We start from the raw sequence: 16271 nt of genomic DNA, 5'->3' as shown, positions 1-16271 counted from the left end.
GTCTAACCTGATGTAGACGAACATTGTTTGCTAAAGTAAGAATATTGTTCATCAAATTTCCCTGCACCTTCCGGTCTGTCGAGAGACAGGCAAGTATGAAACTTGAAGTGTCTGAAGAAGGGGGCAGATCTGTAGTGTAGTATATACAGAGTTAAACAGTAATCACCAGCTTAAGATGCAGACACAAGAAAGGTTTACATGCAAGAAAGGATGACAGTGTACAGGAAAAAGATGTTATGTACAGATATTAAAAACTCTTTCTCCAACACAGTGATTTTATCATTTTCTAATTATCAATACCATTAAAAGTATTTGTAGGCTTATATTTCACACTTCATTTTAGACCTATTAAAAATCCCCCCCCCTTCATCTGAAACAGACAGGGCTTGACATTAACCGTAGTCCGACTGTCCGGGACAACCAAATGTTCAGTCTGGGCAAGTCAAATCCACATCTGCCTGTCTGATGGGACAAGTTGAATATTTGTGGAAAAATTGCCATTTTTATAGCAATTATTCAAGAGTGACATCAATAAAGTTCCAACAAAACTAGTTCAATCACCTCAATCCGGCCGTGTTATTGCTTATGAAATTCTAGGGAAGCCGACCATAGCAGGTGCATGTGTAAAAATAACCACGGCATAATATCCAATAGATTATTAGACTTTGAATTCATCGAAATCAGAGAAATGGTAATCAAATACCTTAAAATAAATATCTTTGGTGAATCTTCATTTCAAATGGACATTCATTGTATTTTTCTATTGTATGGTACACATTAACAATCATGAACGTTGTGAAATACTTAGCCGGAATTTTACGACTGTGCCAAACTCACTCAGTTTGTTTTCATTCACAATGTGATTATCACCCTTATCACGTCCAACTTGTTTTCTTTTGGTTTCATTTTATTTAATTAATACTTCAAGTTTTACTGGATTAATCAAGATTTTACTTTAGTTCCTCCAGAAGCTTTGCATTTGAGTGAGCCTAACTCTTAAAATTGCATATCAGGTAAGTTTGAGTTTTATTGAAAAATTATAAAACAATGATCATCACCACTACACCTGCTGTTTGATAAACTTTAACCACTTTCCTTTCTTTCAAATAGTAAATACAATGCTGTCCAGTGGGTTGACCCACCTAAAGCTTTCCATTCCCAGTTGTAATGAAAACAAACAAACAAACAAACAAACAAACAAACAAACAAACAAACAAACAAACAAACAAACTTGTGTTCTTATTTGTAGCTAGGCCATTTATACATTTGTTCATGAAGAAAAATAGAAAAAAGATTGAGAAACGACCAAGAAAAGCAGAATTTTTCACTCACCTGGTGTTTTCTACAGCAACGTTAATGTCCAGTAGAATGACACATGCACCAGTCTCTATAGAAAGAGGCATGTTCTGTATGGTGTGGTAGTCAATAAATGCCAAAATGACGTATAGTTCTTTGAATATTTTTATAGGTCAGTTGATGCTTAATAATACGAGAAAGCCTTTAAAACGAACAGCATAAACTATTAAAAAGATTAAAATCAACACAACTGTTTTCCACAGATGCTCATTTCAGGTGAAACTTTCATAATTCATGACAACAAACTGGGCAGAGGAATGCCCATTTAAGCATATTTAAACTTGCAGAACCACATGACAATGGCTGGCTAGAAGACGTGCTTGCACAGAGCTCCAGCTCCCACTCATCTTTAATCATATTTAATGCAAGTTATTATCCTCATTTGGGCTTAAGTGGTGTAAGAATCTGCAACGAGAAGCAAAGGTGTCCTTCTGACAACAAGTGATGTCCAAACAGACAAAAATGAACTCGCAAAGAAAGACAACTGCTAATGCTAGCCAAACTGCAGCTTCACCAGCGGGGAACACCGTGGCTCTGATTCATGAGATGACTCAAAACTTGAGCGACATAATGAAAGAGAAGCTCTCAAAATTCATGGAGACTTTGGAAAAAATGTCCACGACACTGGAAAGCCAGTCGAAATGCATTAGCGAGGCAGAACAAAGAGTCTCAGGTGTGGAGGACATGGTGACCGGCCGAGAGGGGAGACTTGCTGAAGCAAAGAAAATAAAAAGGTAATAGCTGCTAACTGGAAGATTTGGAGAACTGGAGTGGACGGGATAACGTGCTGTCAATCTGAAAGAAGGCACGGAAGGAAAATGCCCTGTCCATTTCTTCGAGACTTGGCTGCCCACTGTGCTTGGCCTAGAAGCAAGTCCTGGTGTTAAAAAACGTATTAAAATTGACCGGGCTCATCGGAGCCTGAGGCTGCGGCGCGGATGTCCCCGTCCAGTGATTATCAGACTTCATAACTCCAAGGATAAACTGAGGATAATGGCAGCAATGAGGGCAATGCCTAACCTGGAATATGAAGGACAGCGGATCTTCATACATCAGGACTTCTCTGCTTCGGTTCAAGAGAGACAGCAGGCCTTTAACGGTGTGTGTTAGGCTCTGATAAAAAAGGGCATCCGCTTTAACATGTGCTTCCTGGCTACACTGACTGTGAACCACAATGGCACTGAGCACAAGTTCGAAACACAAAGAGATGCAGAAAAAACCCAACACACTGGAATAAAGTCAGACAGGAGACACTTTCAAACAACGATTTTCATCTTGTCTGATCGGGGGACTGCACTCCCTCAGCTCATTAAGGACTGCACAAGCTTGTTTTTGTTGTTATAACAGCCTTCATACAGCGCCCTCCACAATTATTGGCACCCCTCGTTAAGATATGTTCTTAGGCTTCTAATAAATTCATTTTTTAAAACTAATATAGGACAACAATGCAAAAAAAAAGAGAAAAATCCAACCTTTAATTCAAGTGCATTTATTCAGTGGGAAAAAAAAAAATCCCACATTAAGAAATAATTATTTTACATGAAATCATGTGTGCCACAATTATTGGCACCCCTGATATTAATACTTTGTACAACCTCCTTTTGCCAACAAAACAGCACTTAATATTCTCCTATAACATTTCACAAGATGGGAGAATACAGAGAGAGGGACAATCGACCATTCCTCTTTGCACAATCTCTCTAAATCATCCAGAGTCCTGGGTCCTCTCCTATGCACTCTCTTCAGCTCACCCCACAGGTTTTCAATTGGGTTGAGGTCTGGGGACTGAGATGGCCATGGGAGGAGCTTGATTTTGTGTCTGGTGAACCATTTTTGTGTAGATTTGGCCACATGTTTAGGGTCATGATCTTGCTGAAAGACCCAGTGACGACCCATCTTCAGCTTTCGGGGAGAGGCCACCAGATTTTGATTTAAAATGTCCTGATATTTCAAAGAGTTCATGATGCCATGCACCCTTTGGAAGAGAAACAGGCCCACAGCATCACCAATCCTCCCCCATACTTCACAGTGGGCATGGGGTGCTTTTCCGCATACTCATCTTTTGTGATGTATTAGAGTGTTTGTTGCCAAAAAGCTCTATCTTGGTCTCATCTGACCAAAGCACACAGTCCCAGTTGAAGTCCCAGTACCACTTAGTCAACTCCAGACATTTACGTTTATGCTTCTAAGTGAGAAAAGGCTTTTTCCGTGCATGCTTCCCAAACAGCTTGTTGGCATGTAGATAGCGCCTGATGGTTGTTATGGAGACTTTGTGACCCCAAGATGCTACTCTTTGATGCAATTCTCCAACAGTGAGCTTTGGAGAACTTTTTACTTCTCTTGCCATCCTCGTCACTGTGTGTGGTGGCAAGATAAACTTGCATCCTCATCCAGGCTTGTTTGCCACTGTTCCAGTTGTTTTAAACTTCTTGATTCCTCTGACTGTAGATATGGGCAGGTGTAGGCGAGTGGCTATTTTCTTGTAGCCATTGCCTGACTTATGAAGGTCGACACACATCTGCCTTACTTGAATGGTGTGTTCTCGTCTTTCCCATGTTGAAGAGTGGATAAGAGAAATAGGCCTCTGTGTCACATATTTATACCCCAGGGAAACAGGATGTGATGAATTACTAATTAAAGGTTCCTAGATACTCTGATCAACTTTATAAACTACAGTAGAAATGACAGAAATGCTTCAATTACATTTATTTTCGAGGAATTGTTATGGGTGGCAATAATTGTGGAACAGGTGATTTTATGAAAAATAATTATTTCTTAGTCAGGGATTTTTTTTTTTTAAATTCACTTGCGTTAAGGGTTACATTTTTCTACAATTTTCAGTGTGAGATTATGCTTCTGCAATAAAAAATTATTTTAATGCTTTTAACACATCTTAACCAGGGGGGCCAATAATTGTGGAGGGCGCTGTATCTTGAGAGAGCATCTCAACATAAGAACTGTTAAAGCATAAATGGTAACCTGACTCTACTTTGTTTTTTTTTTCTTATTTGTAGTGTGATATAGTCACCTTCTCATAATGCTCACTCTGACATGTCTACAGTTAATGAAGGGCATCTTGTGTGGTTGATGATATCAGCTGGAAGCTTTATGGTGATAGATGGCCAGAATAATAACAGGCAATAATGTTATGTTGTGGGGGCGGGGGTGGGATATGGAGGGGTTGTCCCCCCCCAGAAGTGGAAACTCCTTTTGGCAGCACATGCTCCTATTGGAATACCCAGTAGGTAACTTTTTGTAAGAATTATGAAAGTTCAAAACATCTGGATGTTTTCTTCATGCTTACATTGTTATTGGGGTATGGAGTTGTTTTCGCATCATTAGAAGATGGAAATATTCATACTAGCAAAGTTCACCTAGTTCATGGGCCAAATAATATTGTACTGCACTATATTCACCATCATGGGTCATCTAGCCATTTAATCTGGATCACTTTCTTTTTTTTTTTTTGATCAATTAGCAATTCAACAAGTAACACAAAAACCATAACACTAAATGTCAAGGGAATTAACCACGTTGTTAAGAGACGCAAAACACTTCCCATGCTTAAAAAAAGATAAGGTGCAAGTTAGGGGTGGGCAAAAATATCGATACGGCAATATATCGCGATACTTTGTCTTCCGATTCAATATCGATACTCAAAATTTGAATATCGATATTTTTCAAATAATAAAATCATGTTTCAGACGGGTTGTAAATCCAGTACGACTTCCGCACCTCCGCTCCGCGAGGTGTCGCTGTGCCGCTACCTCACTGCAAGGCGCTCTTCGTCTTCTCTTTTTTCCCCCGGCGGTTGCAGTGAGGAAAAAACAAAAACAAGCAAGCATGGCTGTTAACGTAAACCTAGAGACGCCGCCGAACTTTAAGGCAGATGTTTGGAGGTACTTTGGATTCCAAAGGAAAGGAGAAAAAACAAAACAAAACAGTGAGCTGGACAAAGAGTACGCACTTTGCAAAACCTGTTTCACTCCAATTAGATATTCAGGTAACACAACAAACTTGCAAACTTACTTAGCACGACACCACCCCGACATATTAGCTCAGCCGGAGCCACCGAAACCCGACCCGAAGCAAACTACACTGGACAGCGCCAAAGTCCTCCCATCTACTTCAGTGATGTGTGACTTACTGTAACTGTGAACTTAATTTTGTCATTTAAGGCCGAAGGCAAGAAGCTGCACTTTTATTTTGCATTTTCAATTTTAGTGTGTGTGAGACACTGCATTTTATTTTGAGTATTTACTCTAAGTTCAGAAGAAACATGATTCACTGAGGTTTCAATTCAGTTTCAGTGTGTGGACACTGACCCACACTGCACTTTGTTTCATAATTGTGCTCAGGGAGACTAAGATGCACACTGCACTTTTCAATGTGTTTCAGACAGTGTGTCGTTCCTGCAAATATGTTGTAACTTGGGCTCGTATAGTTACAATAAAATGGCATGGATAATTTGAATTACATTGTTTTAACTCAGTTTGTCCCATGAATTATCACTATCATCTGATGTACATACAATTCAGATTTTAAGATGCATAATGCATTTTACATTTTTCAGTGAACTATGTAGAATATCGCAATATTGTATCGTGACTCAAGTATCGTGATGCGTATCGTATCGTGAGGTCCTTGGCAATACCCACCCCTAGTGCAAGTGGCACTGTTAAAAGAGACCCACCTTACAGACCCTGAACATTTCAAATTAAAGCTGGGTAGGCCAAATTTATTACTCCCCTTTCAATTCAAAAAGTAGAAGGGTAGCAATACTTATTTGCAAACATCTTGCTTTTATGCTCAATAAAGTAATGTGAGATACACAAGAAAGGTTTATTTTAATTACTGGGTTTCTATATGGCGAACAAATTTTTCTAGGAAGTGTTTATACACCCAACACATTTGACAGCTCATTTTACTCCAAGTTACTGGCTGATACTTCCTCAATATGCCCACCTTATGTAATCCTTGGAGAGGATTTTAACTGCAGTCTGGCTTCCGAGATGGACTATAGTCCTCCTAAAACCCAACATTTCTCAAAAACGAGAAAGAGAACTTTGCTTGGACCTTGGCCTATTTGACACATGGAGAATCACTAATGCACAAGAGAAATTTCTTTTTCTAGAATTGATTATATTTTTGTCTCTAGATCAGCCTTTGACAGAACTGAAGCCTGTTCCATGTGTTCTTTCAGACCACTCATCAGGCTCTACAGAACTCCTGCTTCCTTACTATGACCCTTTATCTAGACATTGGTGTTTAAATCCATCTCTTCTTAGCAACCCTTCATTTTTGACATATTTAGGAAATCAATGGGAACTTTTTATTTCTACAAATGATTCACCCTAAGGTTTCAGCCTCCACCTTATGGGAAACAGGCAAGGCCTTTCTCAGAGGGTCCATAATTTCTTGCACAACTGCAAAGAAGAAGAATATATTAGCAAAATAGCTGGAGCTTGAACGAGGCATTGTTATCTTGGAAAGAGACTTTAAAATGTCTTCCTCCATTTCGGTGTTGAAGAAATTAGAAGCAGCCAGATCTGCTTTAGATCATTTGCTAACTTGAAAAGCAGAGACAGCAATATTTCATGCCAGGCACAGACTATTTGAATCTGGGAATAAACCTGGCTGGCTACTTGCCCATCTAGTTCAGGGTAAGGCAGCATTCCATGCAATACCCTCGCTCAGAGATAAGAAGGGTGAACAAGATTTTAAGACCAGAATTATCAATAAAATAATGAAAGCGTTCTACCAAGAATTATACTCATCTGAGTGTCAAAGTGCATCGTTTTTAAGGAAAAGTTTTTTTGACAGAAAAAAAGCAGAAAGCAGAAAAGATCTGCATAGGCTGATCATAGGCGGCACGGTGGTGTAGTGGTTAGCGCTGTCGCCTCACAGCAAGAAGGTCTGGGTTCGAGCCCCGTGGCTGACGAGGGCCTTTCCGTGCGGAGTTTGCATGTTCTCCTCGTGTCCGCGTGGGTTTCCTCCGGGTGCTCCGGTTTCCCCCACAGTCCAAAGACATGTAGGTTAGGTTAACTGGTGACTCTAAATTGACCGTAGGTGTGAATGTGAGTGTGAATGGTTGTCTGTGTCTATGTGTCAGCCCTGTGATGACCTGGCGACTTGTCCAGGGTGTACCCCGCCTTTCACCCGTAGTCAGCTGGGACAGGCTCCAGGCTTGCCTGCGACCCTGTAGAACAGGATAAAGCGGCTAGAGATAATGAGATGAGATGAGATGAGGCTGATCACAGCCCAGGAAGTCTTGGAGGCCTTTAAATCCCTACAGAGTGGGAAAGCACCAAGCCCTGACAGGTTCGGGCCTGAGTTTTATAAAAAGATGGCAAAGTTTGTAGTGGGGCCCTTAACTAACATGTTTATGGAATCATTTAAGAGGGGCACACTTCCACCAACTTTAAATCTCGCCCATATCTCTCTGATCTTAAAGAAAGATAAACCTCCTGATCTTTGCACATCCTACAGACCAATAAGTTTGCTTGGGTTTGATTGTAAAATTTTGTCCAAGCTTCTGGTCAGAAGGTTGGAAGAGGTGTTGCCCATTTTAGTGAGACTGGACCAGATAGGACTCATCAGGCGTCTGAATTCACACTCCAATGTCCGACGGCTTCGAAATGTTATACTCGTCAGGGCTGTTCTCTCTCACCTTTTTTATTTGCACTTGTGCTTGATCCACTTGCAGAAGCTATTAGAACCCAATTATTAGGCTACTAGGCTTTCTGGTGTCAAGTTAGGAAAAGTTGAATACAGACTCTCGCTCTATGCTGACGACATATTCATTACCAACCCTGAGAATTCCATCCCTACTTTAATATCGATCATAAATCAATTTGGCCTAATTTCAGGGTATAAAATTAACTATAACAAGTCAGAGGCCTTACCATTGGGTGATTTGGGGGGGGTACTGGGTAACTCCTGTCATATCTGGGTATTAAATGTTTCAGCAGACATTAAAAGCTGTATAAACTAAATTTTAAAGCAATTGTGACATCTGTTAAAAATAACCTTAACAGGTGGTTTGATCTATCTTGGATGGGTAGAATAAGCTTGATTAAGATGAATATACTTCCCAGGATATTCTACCCTATGCAAATGCTGCCACTTAAGATCAATAGGAGAGTCATTTTAGATGTTGAAGGATCTCTGCCAAAATTCATAAGGTGCGGAAAGAAACCTAGGATAAAGATGAAGACTTTACAGTTGGAGTTTGCATGTTCTCCCCGTGTCCGCGTGGGTTTCCTCCGGGTGCTCCGGTTTCCCCCACAGTCCAAAGACATGCAGGTTAGGTTAACTGGTGACTCTAAATTGACCGTAGGTGTGAATGTGAGTGTGAATGGTTGTCTGTGTCTATGTGTCAGCCCTGTGATGACCTGGCGACTTGTCCAGGGTGTACCCCGCCTTTCGCCCGTAGTTAGCTGGGATAGGCTCCAGCTTGCCTGCGACCCTGTAGAAGGATAAAGCGGCTAGAGATAATGAGATGAGATGAGACTTTACAGTTGCCAATAGACAGTGGGGGTCAGGCACTTCCCAATTTCCTTTACTACAACTGGGCTTATAATGCCCAAATATCATCAAGTTGGCTTAAATACTTTCTACATCAAGGAGAGCCCCCTGTGGATGCACAGTGTTGCACTATTTTTTCCCTTTTCAGCCTCACTTCGTCCAACATTGGTGAACCCCCAGCAGAGGTTAAAAACAACTATTACGGTTAGCACACTTAGAATCTGGCATGATATCACTAAACACACTGGCCGGAGAGATTTTATCAACATTACAACCTCTAATTAAAAATAAAGCTTTCCCTCCAGACACAGGAATGAATATTTTCAGGTGACTGGTATTCCAAGCAACTAAGATTTGTTTCTGATTTATTTGAAAATGGTAATTTCATATCATTCAAATAAATTCAGAACAAGTACAAAATACCAAATAACCACTTTTTTGGTTTTCTCCAAGTGAGGCATTTTGTTAAATCATATCTTACATTCCCAAATGATCAAACTATTTTAAGCCATACTAAAAGAGCTCTTATTAATTGTAATCTAACTGCCTCTAATGACAAGAATTTTTTTTTTTAAATGGGAAATTAAGTCCTTCAAGTCTGCCAATGCTATTAGAACCAGGGAGCTATGGGAAAAGTACCTGGGGGATTAAGCTTAACACAAAAGTGTGGTCAAATGCGTTTGTTTGCACTAAGAAAATATTCATGTGCAATAGACTCTGGGAGAGTCAATATAAAATTTTACAACGGGTACAGCACACTCCTCAATTTCTACACAAAATTAATCCCCAGATTTCTCCCCTTTGTGTGAAGTGTAAAAAAAAAAGTGGGAACCTATCATCACTGTATCTGGCAATGTCCATTAACATCCAGACACTGGGAAAATATTGCTAAGGAGCTTAGCTCAATTTTCCACAACAGTTGCTTTAGACCCAGTATTGTTTCTTCTGAGTATACCTTCAGGACAGCCCTCTTTATCCACTGCACAGCTGACTTTAATGCGTAAACTTCTGTTTTTAGCAAGGCAATGTATTCTGTTCCAGCGGATTCAGGAGAAGCCTCCCTCAGTTACACAATAGTACAGAGAAACATTTAAGGTTTTTCCTATGGAACATCTCCGTGTTACTTTAAAAGGTAACAATGTCTTATAATATATGGCAGTGCCTTCTTGATCATTTTCCCAGTGATCTTGTTCATCTATTGCAGAAAGGATGTCCATACCACGTCTTCACATATAAAAGTCATAGGCTTTTGAATCCCTTCCTTTAACATGACCCTAATGCAAACAATGATGTATATAAAATATGATCCCAATATGTGCTGATGTAACCCATGTACATTATTTTTTTTTCTTTTGATTTGGCAAGACCTATGCTGCATGGTCAGTTTGTTAATATAAAAATTAATAAAATATTAAAAACAAAACAAAAAAACATACACCATTAAAACTTCACGCTGCATCATTCCACTGGACTTGATGGTAGTAATAAAAAGGTTATGGTCAGGACAAGTGAAAAATCTTGCCGCTTGTCTGACTGGGCATGTAGATTAAAAAAAATTAATGAAGAGCCCTGACAGTGCCTACTTTCATCGAAGAAGTGCCATTTTTGACCATTTAACTGAAACCTTAACAGAAAATGTTCAAAAACATCACTTTTTCAGCTTAACCTTTTTTGGTGGTACCCCTAATATAGTTAACCAGTGGTGATCACTAACATATCAAAGCACCAACTGATGGAATATCTTTTGTGGCAGAATGCACATCCCTCCAATACAGTTCCAGAGACTTGAAGGCCCTCTGAAGCTGATCTACTACCTCATGGTGGCCCAAGACCTTACTAACACACTTGTTTTTCCCTTTCATTTGTCATCTGTATATACATGTCTCTCAGTCCTACCACAAGACTGGTCAACAACAGAAACTGCTAAATTCCTGAGATTTTCACACAGACAATCTCTACAGTTTACACAGAACACTGTGTGTGTGTGTGTGTGTGTGTGTGTGTGTGTGTGTGTGTGTGTTTGGGGGGGGGAACGACAGTTCTGCGGATGGTACCCATTTTTTCTAGCCTAGTAAACTAGACCCACCCGCCTAGCGGCCAAAAATATTTTTGCCTAGCGAGTGGGTCTAGCCTCGCACCATATAAACAAAAACACCCCGGGCATCAAATCGTGCCCGTCAATCACAACGCAAGGTTTTTGTTTGGATTCTTTGGGTGGGCTTTTGCGGGAGTGACGACAAGGCTGCGCGATGCTGGAGAAAGCACAGCAGGAAAGATGGCTACGGCTAGTGAACAGCGCTTGTTTGACTCCGCTTTGGAATCAGTTTTAGAAGAATTAGACTTGGAGTTTTCATTGAAACATGAGCAGGAAGAGGCTCTCCGCTCATTCCTTTTCAAGAAGGACGTTTTCGCTGTTTTGCTGACCGGCTATGGCAAAAGTCTGATCTACCAGCTAGCTCCGCTCGTAGCCAAAAGGATGGGGCTAGTTTGTGCAGTACGAAGAATTAATAAACAGCTTTGAAACATTACTTTTTGATTGTTTCTTATTTTCCCGTTATTTTAAATTTAAGGGAAATTATTTCACCAAACACCACTAAATAAAAACTCTCAAAAACAGTTTAAGCAAACCCTTGAAAAACACTTGGAAAAAAAAAATGAGTGTATGTGGTACAGACTCCAAACTTGTGGTCATTATCTCCAAACTTCTTAATATCTAGAACCTGTTTATTAATTAATACGCATTTTGAAAAATTATTTATTTCAAGGTCTCCCCCACTGCTTTCTGTTGCTCTGACTACGTCACAGTCACTGTTGCGCTGACTGGTCAGAGCGTTGGCCTATACGCACAGAGACAGTTTGAAAGACAGTGGTTTGTTCCTCCCACCCCCTTCGGAAATGTCTACGGATCGAGGCCAGACTAAATATTCACATTTAGTCTGGCTTGCCAGGCTACATTTTTTCATACCTTCATGTCTTGTAAATATAAATAATATTACATGGTGGCACAAAAGATGTGAAGTTTATCTTCAAGTAGTGAACATATTATACGAGTGAGTGCAGTAAACTAGTGAAATTTTTCAACACAAGATAAATTCATGTCTTCAAGCCAATGTGTAATATTCCTTTTATTATATAGACACATCCACAATAACTAACTAAATTAATTAATTAATTTAAATATGCAAGTTAATCAAAAGAATTTTAATTTTGAACTGGCTCGCCATTTTGACAACGCGCGACTATTCAGTGGGAAAACACGTCACTCAGATCCATGATGTATTTCATACGACCCATATGATTAAATCATATACCCATATGATTAAAAAGTGTTAAGAGAAAAGGTGATGTAACAATAGTAATAATGCCTGTCACAACCTTTTTTTTTGAGTATGTTACAGGCATCAAATTCTAACCTTGTTCATATCTTTAAAAAAAATACAATTAAAGTTGTTTAGTAAAACTATCCAAAATCTTTTTGTTGTACTTTTGTCAGTTAAATAAAGGTTCACGTGAATTAACAAATCATAGGTTTTTCTTTTTATTGCATTTTGATAAATACTTCAGCTTTTCTGTAAATGGGGTTTGTACACACGAGAGAGAGAGAGAGAGAGAGAGAGCTGGTGTTACCTGACAGACATCAGCAGTCTTATAAAAGGTCTTCTTGTCAACTGTTTTTAAGGACTCCAGAATGCATGGCAAATCTACCAATTTACAAGCTAAAGGAACACGGTCCACTCTAACAATTCCGTGACGACCATCAGCTAGGAAGAAGAACACAAAGTTAGTGCTACTGTTACAAAGTAACATTTTGTTCATTGATTTGTCCAAAATGCTTCAACTACTACTATATTTTTGAATGAAACTTTCAAAAGATTAATGAAAAGCAATGAAAATTTACAGTTCACCCACATCAGATCTGAATTGTACGCATTACTATACATCTTAACAGTCTTTCTCAAAGCCATTTTAGTGAGCATACCATGCAACTCTATGGTGAGTCTGTCCTTAAGATTCATGCTGCCAGACTGGGCAATTCGTCTCACTGTGGAGGCATACTCCTAAAAGCAAAAATATTGAGTCAGCATTAGACAGACAGCGATAAACAGATGGGTAGAAATGTTCTTGATCCTAAGGTAAGGTGCACGTTTTATGAAGTCATGAAAAATATTTCAGTCAGCCACTGAAGTCCTGGCAGGGATTAAAGCAAGCATCATCATCGAATACACAGTACCAGTCAAAAGTTTGGACACACCATCTAACCTCACTGGTTTTTCTTTTCCATTCTTCTTCTTCTTATTATTACTTTTATCATCATCATCAACGTTGTAGAATGATGCTAAAGGCATCTCAGCATCATTCCACAGGCTCTATCCTGGAGTCTGAACACCAGTGCCATCACCACGAAAGCCCAACAGCATCTGCACTTTCTGTGAAAGCTGAAGGTGGCCAGCCTCCCTCTTCCCATCCTTCTACCAAGGGAGTGTTCGCTGCCGTGCCATCACTGCCTGGTTAAGGAACTGCAATGTTGAATCCTTTCATCATGACACACCTTCAGCCTGTTCAGTGTGCTGAGTGCAGGATGTTTAGTCATTCTTCCTCTGTCGCGAGTGATAGCTTTATTTGTGATAAGTGCAGATTAGTTAGCTCTGACAGAGAAGATTATAGTTTTAGAAGTGTGTATCCAGGCTTTAGAGAAGGCCAGTGAGAATGAGAACAGTGTAGTTTCTGTAGGGGAAAGTCTGGATGCCCAAAATGGAGTTAGTAATACCCCAACTCCGGCATTAGATCCCTTACAGCAGGGCGAATGGGTGACGACTCGGCAGCATAAGCATAGAGCCAAAGCTACCACTGAGGCTCGCCCACGGGAGCACCACTCCTCTCCGCGTCACGTGTCGAACAGGTTTGCTCTCCTTAGTGATGCACTCACTGAGAAACCTGAAAGAGCTCTGGTTATAGGGGACTATCATACAGCACGTGAAATTAGCTAGGCCTTTAGGGGCACCGGCAGCTTTAGTCAGGTGTATACCAGGAGCCAGGGTGCCGGACATAGCAGGTAATCTTAGGATACTAGACAAGCATAGGTTCTCAAAGATAGTTATCCATGTATGAGCTAATGATATACACCATCAGTCTGAAGTTACTAAGAGTAACTTTGTAGAGGTGTTTAAATTAGCGAAGGCGATGTCCGATGCTGTAGTATGCTCTGGCCCCATCCCAATGCCAGATGGTGCTCTGAAAACAGTGTGGGCTTCATAGATAATTGGGCTAATTTTGAGGGCACTGCTGGCCTGTTAGGGCGGGACGGTATCCATCCCACTCAGGAAGGTGCTGCTCTCATTTCTTGCAGCATAGGTCATAGTCTCAGAACAGGCCTAGTTAATTTCTGACAATCCAGAGCCAAGGCCAGGGAGCAGACGAACAGGCTAAACCGACTGTCTGCTAGCTGCACAGAGTAGTCACTCAGGATCCACTACATTGAGACTGTGTCTGCTCCCTGAGCTCAACAAAAAAGTAGAAATACTCAGAGTTTGTTCCAGTAACCTAATCAATATAAAATTAGATCATACTGACTGTACAGCCACTGCCAGCACCTTTGATCTAAAGGTGGGGCTATTAAATATTCGATCTCTTACATCTAAAGCGCTAATGGTTAATGAACTTATTACTGATCAGGAGTTTAATGTCATGTGCTTAACAAAAACATGGATTAAGCCAAATGAATATATAGCATTAAATGAAGCTAGTCCTCCTGGATACAGTTACATACACCAGCCTCGTCTAACTGGCAGAGGAGGAGGCGTCGCAGTTATTTATAATGATTATCTAGGTGTAACACACAAACCTGGTTATAAATTTAATACATTTTAATTCTTCAAACTCGTATAAATGTATGCAGCCTCGAAAAATAAGTCTACCCAGTTAATTCCATTGCTTGTTGTTTACAGGCCCCCGGGGCCATATTCTGAGTTTCTTTCTGAATTTGCAGATTTTATCTTGGACCTGGTTATTTCCTTCAACAAAGCTTTAGTTGTCAGAGATTTTAATATTCACTTCGATAACACAGAAGACCCTTTGAAAACAGCATGTGTGTCCATTTTAGATTCAGTAGGGGTTAATCAGAATGTCATAGGACCGACCCATAATGGTGGTCACACCCTCGATCTAATACTAACATTCGGGTTAAACATAGAAAATATAGTCACACTTCCACAGTCTGAAGTTCTCAGATCATTATCTCTTCTCATTTAAAATATGTCTGAATAATAATATATGCACCTCACCATGCTACTATATTAAACGTACATTCACGTCAACTACTGCACAGGGCTTTATAAATGATCTCCCAGAGTTATCAACTTTGATTGGGTCACTGTCAGCCCCTGAAGAACTTGATCAGGCAACTGAATGCTTAGAGTCAACGTTCTGCTATACTTTAGATAATGTAGCTCCTCTTAAAAGGAAAATGATCAGAGACAAAAAAATTGCACCCTGGTATAATGATGGCACTCGCACTTTAAAACAGACCACTCGAAAATTGGAACGTAAATGGCGTCAAACAAAATTGGTAGCATTCAAATTAGCATGGAAGGAGAGCTTCCTGATGTACAGAAAAGCTCTTAGTGCTGCTAGATCAACATATCTCTCCTCCCTAAAAGAAAATATCAAAAATAATCCTAGATTCCTATTTAATACTGTAGCAAAATTAACCAGGAATAAGTCCACTATAGACACATGCACACCGACAGTATGTAGTAGCAACGACTTCATGAATTTTTTTTAAACGACGAAATTGAGAATATCCGACAAAAAATCCAAACTACTAATTTAAGGTCAGACAATGTAAGTGACCCTGTAGTTAACAATATAACCATCAGATCAACAATTAGAATATTTTACTCCCCTTAGAGAAACTGAATTACTTTCATTAATCTCGGCATCAAAAGCCTCAACTTGTGTATTAGATCCCTTACCTACACATCTATTCAAACATAATACCTGAAGTAATTGAACCGCTTCTAAAAATAATAAATCCTTCTCTTAGGATTGGCTATGTACCCAAATCCTTTAAACTAGCAGTTATCAAACCCCTGATTAAAAAACCTGACCTTGATCCCTGTCAGCTGTCCAATTATTGGCCAATATCAAACCTCCCCTTTATCTCCAAGATCTTTGAAAAAGCTGTGGCACAGCAGATATGCTCATATTTACATAGGAATAACATCCATGAACTGTATCAGTCAGGATTTAGACCTAATCATAGCACAGAGACAGCTCTGGTTAAAGTAGTAAACGACCTACTGTTGTCGTCTGATCAGGGCTGTGTTTCGCTGCTTGTGTTGCCTGACCTTAGTGCAGCATTTGATACCACTGATCATTCCATTCTTCTG

General features: G+C 39.9%; 1 protein-coding gene across 2 annotated transcripts in view; it reads right to left on the bottom strand.

The window, feature by feature from the left end:
• The window catches only part of taf7 (TAF7 RNA polymerase II, TATA box binding protein (TBP)-associated factor), an 87310-nt gene that overhangs the window by 40811 nt on the left and 30228 nt on the right, over window positions 1-16271 (bottom strand). For both annotated transcript variants that reach the window (XM_060927633.1, XM_060927634.1), the window contains 2 exons: window positions 12863-12941; window positions 12511-12644 (listed from right to left, as the gene is read on the bottom strand). In XM_060927633.1, coding sequence (XP_060783616.1) covers window positions 12511-12644; window positions 12863-12941 — 213 coding nt within the window. The remainder of the gene's footprint in view (window positions 1-12510; window positions 12645-12862; window positions 12942-16271) is intronic.

Source organism: Neoarius graeffei, chromosome 8 (genome assembly GCF_027579695.1).
Source record: "Neoarius graeffei isolate fNeoGra1 chromosome 8, fNeoGra1.pri, whole genome shotgun sequence".
NCBI classification, from domain to species: Eukaryota; Metazoa; Chordata; class Actinopteri; order Siluriformes; family Ariidae; genus Neoarius; species Neoarius graeffei.
Note: the sequence above shows the minus strand (reverse complement) of the source record. Positions and strands in the feature narration are given on the sequence as shown.